At 38.7% G+C, this 6,188-nt stretch overlaps 1 protein-coding gene across 1 annotated transcript in view; it reads right to left on the bottom strand.

The window, feature by feature from the left end:
• Nucleotides 1-3,068: 3,068 nt before the first annotated feature.
• col2a1b (collagen, type II, alpha 1b) overlaps nt 3,069-6,188 on the bottom strand; it is a 49,285-nt gene continuing 46,165 nt past the window's right edge. The window contains exons 52-54 of the mRNA XM_062415619.1: nt 5,895-6,082; nt 4,913-5,155; nt 3,069-4,651 (exon numbers count right to left, since the gene is read on the bottom strand). Coding sequence (XP_062271603.1) covers nt 4,505-4,651; nt 4,913-5,155; nt 5,895-6,082 — 578 coding nt within the window. The 3' untranslated portion in view covers nt 3,069-4,504. The remainder of the gene's footprint in view (nt 4,652-4,912; nt 5,156-5,894; nt 6,083-6,188) is intronic.

Genomic DNA, 6,188 nt, shown 5'->3' with positions numbered 1-6,188 from the left:
ACTTCTGCTCGGCTGTAATTAAAATGGAATGATCAAATGATCAAAAGGCCATGCGACTGATAAACTCCAAAATGGTGTGAGGACTTACTGTAAGATGACTGTGAATGATGGTGATACAGGAAATGAACCTTTTACAGCTGTATATTGTGACTGCAATATTTCCTTATGTTTGTTTTTACAAACAACATTTTTTCTTAATCCTTCTTTTCCTACTGCATTTTAATGAAAAGCAAAGAGTAAATATTTTTTACCCATTCTATCATCTGGGACAAAAAAAAAAGAAAGGACACGTAAAAGCTAAAAAATGGCAGAAATATAAAGGGATGAAATAAGAAATGTGGAGACCTTTGTAGACCTCTCTGCTTTCATTTTCTCCTCCTACCGTGCCCCTTACTGTGGTCTTTTATCTTTCATTAAGCTCTAATTAGGAGTCTTTGACCAACTGACCCTTAATGAACAGTTGAAAGGCACTAATCAGGTGTAGTGTGTTTATCAAAAAGGAGTGTGTGCGAACTCAAAAGTGTGTCCTCACATAATTACTTGTATGTGTGTGTGTGAGTGTGTGTGTGTGTTTGAATGTGTTTGAAGCGTGTGTTCCTTTTTGTGCTTTGTTAAGGCACATTTTTGCTTTGATAACATTGCTTTTGCACGGATGATATCTGCTAACTAAGCCAGTTGTTTCGGGGCCAGTGGAGAACTGCTGATCTAAATTTACTCTCAGGAAGCCATTAGAGCTGGAGGTGAACAATTTTGTGTTCAAGCTGCATCAATCAGCTCTAAAATATCTGGACAGCTTTGTGTACAGCTGCCACGGGTACAGAGAAAATTCAAACTAGATTTAGAAATGGATCGACTATTAAGATGCTCATTGTTAAGGTTGTGGATGAGATTAGTGCAGCCATTTATCCTGAGAGAAGCTCTGTTAGTTTATCGTTAATTAATCTCTTGAGTCCTGCTTTTTTCAGTCCTCTCTGCACTGATTGTTGTGTACAAATTGTTCCGCCTCCCATTTTCCACATAGGCTGGATCATAATTGATTTTTTTTGCAAGCCACTGTGAACGTAAACTAAACACTTTTCTCATTTTCTCTGTTAGCACATTTTGACGTTTGGATTGCTATCATTTCTGACAAGCATCATGCACTGTAGGTGCACTGAATATCCAGCTCAGAGTACTACATAAACGCGATGAAACCTGACCGGATGAACAGTCGCCTATTTTTAATTTCATGGGTTCATCGTAATCATATTTACTGTGGCAATACCTGTGGAGCATTATTCCCTAAGGGGAGGTTGTAGTGTGTGGTTAATGTCATCCTTCACTGTTACAAATAGAAACTATAAAAGGCCTCACTCCGTTAGTAGTCAACTTCATTTAATGTGTGTTTAGGACAGTGGTTATCAACCTTGGGGTTGGGACCTCCACACAAGGGGTTGCAAATTCAATTTATGGCCCCCAGGTCACAAGATTATTGACAGGATATGAACTCTGAAAACATATTTCTGCTACACAAATTTATGATCATTTTTTAAAATTATGATTGTTTTTTTTCTTGTAAATTACAGGATAATATTAGCTGTCTGTAGCATTTTAAAGAATATTATTAAAACGAGATTTAAAAAATCCCTCTTTTTATGAGCAAAAATAGGCCATTAAGTTGATTTTGGGGGAGTCACAAGTAGCCTCACAGGTCAGAAAGGTTGGGAAACACTGTGTCTTGAATCCCTTAAGTGACTAATTAAAATGTACAGTTGTGATCCTCTAAGTGTTCATGGATGTATTGTACCCTAACAATTGGATCGATAATGTAAGATCTGAAGCTAAACTTTCTGTGTACTGTACCGTGCTATATGTGGCATGCATGCTTTGTTATAGTATACAGAGAAAGAATGGTTCAGTGTGTGTTGTTCAGGATGAAGACAATCTGTGAAGTAGAGCTAGAATCAGTGAAATTATGAGTAGAGCGATGTTCATATTGTTAGGATAACTGCTCCGTGTAAAACTTGGTTGGTAGACCACAGGTTAAAAGACTGGAATAAAAAAAGTTGGATATTGTCCTGTGACTTAGTATGAATGAACTTGTGACGCACTGTTGGTGTAACTTTACTTGCTCAGAATATTTCCTAAATGTTACCTTCGTGTCACAAATGTTGATGTGCCAGAATTTAATAACCCAAATGCATCATTCTCTAGCCTTATTGGCTTGTGAAGGTACCGTGGTGCTGACAACCCAAAACACAAGAACCAAGCATGTCCTCTGTGTTAGTCTTTTTCTGTAGGTATTTTTTTTATTGGTGATGTATTTCTGTCCCGGTGATTTGTTTTCTCTCCTGTTTGTATGCCAATAATTACTCAAACAAGGATAAAGTCATAGATTGGAAACCATTACATTAAATAATAAATGAACTATCAAAAAGTGATTTCAGGAAAAAAACAACAACAAAAAAAACATCAACAATGACAAATATAAAAAAAATAAAAGAAACATTGCTCTACTTTGTTCATAGAAATGCTTCTACCTTTTATTGCTACTGTAGGTTGAAAAAAGGCAAGAAGATGAATAGAAGTACAGGAAGACATTATCAGTTCACAGAATGAGCTGGTCATGGTTGGCAGTGTTTCCTATTTCTACTCTACCATGCGATTGAAAAACTATTTTACATATATATATTTTTTTAAAGTACATGATATGGACTTTCACCACCTCCTTCTTCAACTTGTTTCAGTTTTTTTCTTTCATTGTCAAGGCCCCCACATTCATCTGTCTCTCCACTGCCTTTTCTTAAAATCTGAGCTGTTTCTCCCCCCTAAAGAAAACACACAGTGGAAACAGGGCACAGCAAAATATTTGGGTGTGACTTTACTTTTTTTTTTTTTTTTTTAAAGGAATTTCCTCTGGGAAGAGTAAAAACCTTTGCCCCAGACATTTAATTTACATGTAATAAAACAGAATATAAATAAAAAGCAACTTCAGCCTGTTACTTGGTTTTGTCTTTTATTTCCAATTTACATTAATTAAAACGTAACAAAACAAGTCATGATCATAATAATAATATAATAATGCTATTATTATTAATAATAATACTATTATTAATAATAAAAAATATACACAACCTCACACAAATGAACCCTCTGCGCTGGCTGCAGAAACTGGAGCGACAAAATCAAACACACCTTAAATCTCTTCAACTGTTTGTGTGAGTGTGTGTACGCCAAGGCAGAGGGCACGCTCTGTGTGAGGGGACTGATGAGAGGAAGTAGAGAGGGATGGGGGGTTGGGGGGTGAGGGGTAAAGGTGCAAATGGGATGGGGGGGTTGCTGGGGGGGTAGGCAGCAGAGACTGGGCTTTCATGACCAAACTTCGCATCATATTGGTTGTATTTTTCTAAAATACTGGGTTTGTAAACAAAGATTCAGGGGTCGAAGGCCTTAGTTTGATTTGTAAAATTGTTTTTTTTGTGTGAGGTAGCTTTAAAATATCAAAACAAATATTGAGACAACTAAGAGGGAAATTAAACTCAGTATTTGCTCAAATTGGGCATGCCTTGTAAGCGTAAAAAAAATTAGTCATGGGCACGTTTGTTTCTGTGTGGGGGTTGAAGCAGGAGGGTGGGGAAAAGGCAGGGACATTTATCACCCTGAAATCCAAAATCCCGGGGTGAAATGCAATCTCTGAGAAACTGTATATATATGTATACACACATATACATATATATACATATATACAAGGCACTACATATGAGTATCTGGTTGTTAAAAAATACAGACTGTTTTACAACAATAGCACCATTGAGTTTATTATAATACACAGTAACTTTTGATACACACTGTGGTGGTAGAAATAGGAACACCTGCACTTTCTATGTAGCTAGATTTTTGGTTTCAAAGAGATACGTATGCTTTAGTGGAAATGGTACAGGTTTGAAAAGAGGAGGAAGTAAGAGGGAAAGTTGGTGGATAAGGTTTTTTTTATGTGTAAATGGGCTTTTTATTACTTAGCAACAAAGTCAGTTCTACCACACCTGGGACCCAAACCTAAACAATAAATAAATAACACCAACACATTATTCTCCCTCTAGTTCCCTGGTATGTTCCTGTCCTCTCCTCGTACTTCCTCCTTCTTGTTCATGAGGGGGTGAAAGGGGGGTCTGGAGGGGGCTGCTGTTCACCCAGGTGAAGTGGGGATTTTGGGGAACGCCAGGTGTCCTTAGGGGGTGGGATGGGGTCGGGGGGGGGGGGGGGGGGGGGGGGGGGGGGGGGCAAGTTGACTGGAGGCGATGCTGGATGAATCACAGATGACAGTTGCTGGTGCCATTCAGTGCAGATATCCTATGGAGTTCGACTTGGAAAAGCACTTTTTACTTAAAAAAGTCCCATTTTATAAAAGTGTCTTGATTTTTCTTTTTCTCTCTTTCTCTCCTCTTTTATCCGAAGTGTGCTCCTCTTTCATTTTTATTGATTTTTTTCAAATTTCCCACTTCTTTCTCTTGCTATCCCTCGTTCTTTACAAGAAGCAGACTGGCCCAACATCAACTCCGAACTCCTGGTCCGATCCACCGATATCCATGGGGGCAAGGTCCACAATGGGCAGACGAGAGGTCTTCTGTGATCTGTATTCAATCACTGTCTTGCCCCACTGTCCCGTGTGTTTCTGTGTGGGGAAAAAAAACACAGCGGCTGTTAAATGATCTGTGACTTCTCCAAAATAGCAGAGTATGAGATTGGTTTGGTGAGTCTGAGTGAGCACCAGAGAGTAAGAGAGCGAGAGAGTGCCTGATGTTTGCCAAGAAAATGTATATGAGCTTTAGTATTTTGTGAATAAAATCCTCCCTTTGTTTTAGTATATAATATACTGTATATTTACATGAAAAAGCATGTACTGTGCGTGTGTGTTGAATCTGTCTAGTCTTACTGTGCAACCATCCTCCATCACGCTGTATGTGAAGCGGCTGTTGCCCTCGGCTCTGATCTCCACATCGTTGGAGCCCTGCAGCAGCACGGCCTTCTTCAGGTTGCCCGTTGAGGCATCCATGTAGGCCACGCTGTTTTTACAGTGGTAGGTGAGGTTCTGAGACGCCTCGGTGGACAGCAGTCTCAGGAAAGTCATCTGGATGGCAGCAGTATTGGGTGCCAGGCTTTCATCACCGTAGCTGAACTGCAGGAGGCCACAGCAAAGGAGGAAGTGAGACACACAGTTATTAACTTATAGAACCAATGCTAACTGTTATTGTCTTTAACCACTTTGTACAGCGAAATGTTGAGATTTTTCTGCATGTAGAATTTGTATGTGATTATGTTATTGTTAAAATAATTTTTCAAATATCAATGAACCGTTCTCGTGGGGGGAATAGTGACTGTCATACACAGTGTCTTGATACAACCACTAGGAGTCATCAGCAAGGACCAGAACACTTAAAACTGATTTTAACCCAGATTTTATGTTCATGCGCATCCAAAAGTTATAGTATAGCTTACTGCAAGAAGAAAATGATGACCACAGTTTACAAAAAGTAAAGTCCTCTTGTAATAATAATAATTTTGCTTCTTGTATTAGAATAGTATACAAGCTGCTGATTGTCCCCACAATAACAGGAAAAAAAGCTACACTGTTCATGTTGACATTTTTTTTAAAATGAGATGTGCACCCATATTTCTGGATTTTCACATAAAAAAACCCCAAAACAGTAATTAAATCCATCCAACCATTATAATCTATATTCACTTATCATGTGCTGGGTTGCACATGGGTGAGACCCAAATGATCACAATTACAGTTAATGAAATCACTGATTAATTTTTGAGGAAAACAAAACTAACAAAAATCAAACTATGATTACAATAAAATGACTATATTAGCTTGTGTGATTGCACAGAAAATTGAAAGTAGGACTTACGTGGAATCCTCCATTCATTGTCTCTCCGAACCAGATGTGTTTGTGCTCCTTGCTCTTGCTGGACCACCAGTTCTTACGAGGGATGGTGGAAGGCTTGGAATGGACGCAGGACTCCCCTGTCTCCATGTTGCAGAAGACCTTGATTGCATCAACGGTGCAGCCCTGATTTGGATCAATCCAGTAGTCTCCTACATGCAGCAATAGAGAGAGAGAGAGAGGACAAAAAATCAGCTGCTATGATCCTTTTTCCTCACATTATACACCCTTCTTGTAAAAAAAAAAGTTGCATTAAAA

This window comes from Scomber scombrus, chromosome 3 (assembly GCF_963691925.1).
Source record: "Scomber scombrus chromosome 3, fScoSco1.1, whole genome shotgun sequence".
NCBI lineage: Eukaryota > Metazoa > Chordata > Actinopteri > Scombriformes > Scombridae > Scomber > Scomber scombrus.
Note: the sequence above shows the minus strand (reverse complement) of the source record. Positions and strands in the feature narration are given on the sequence as shown.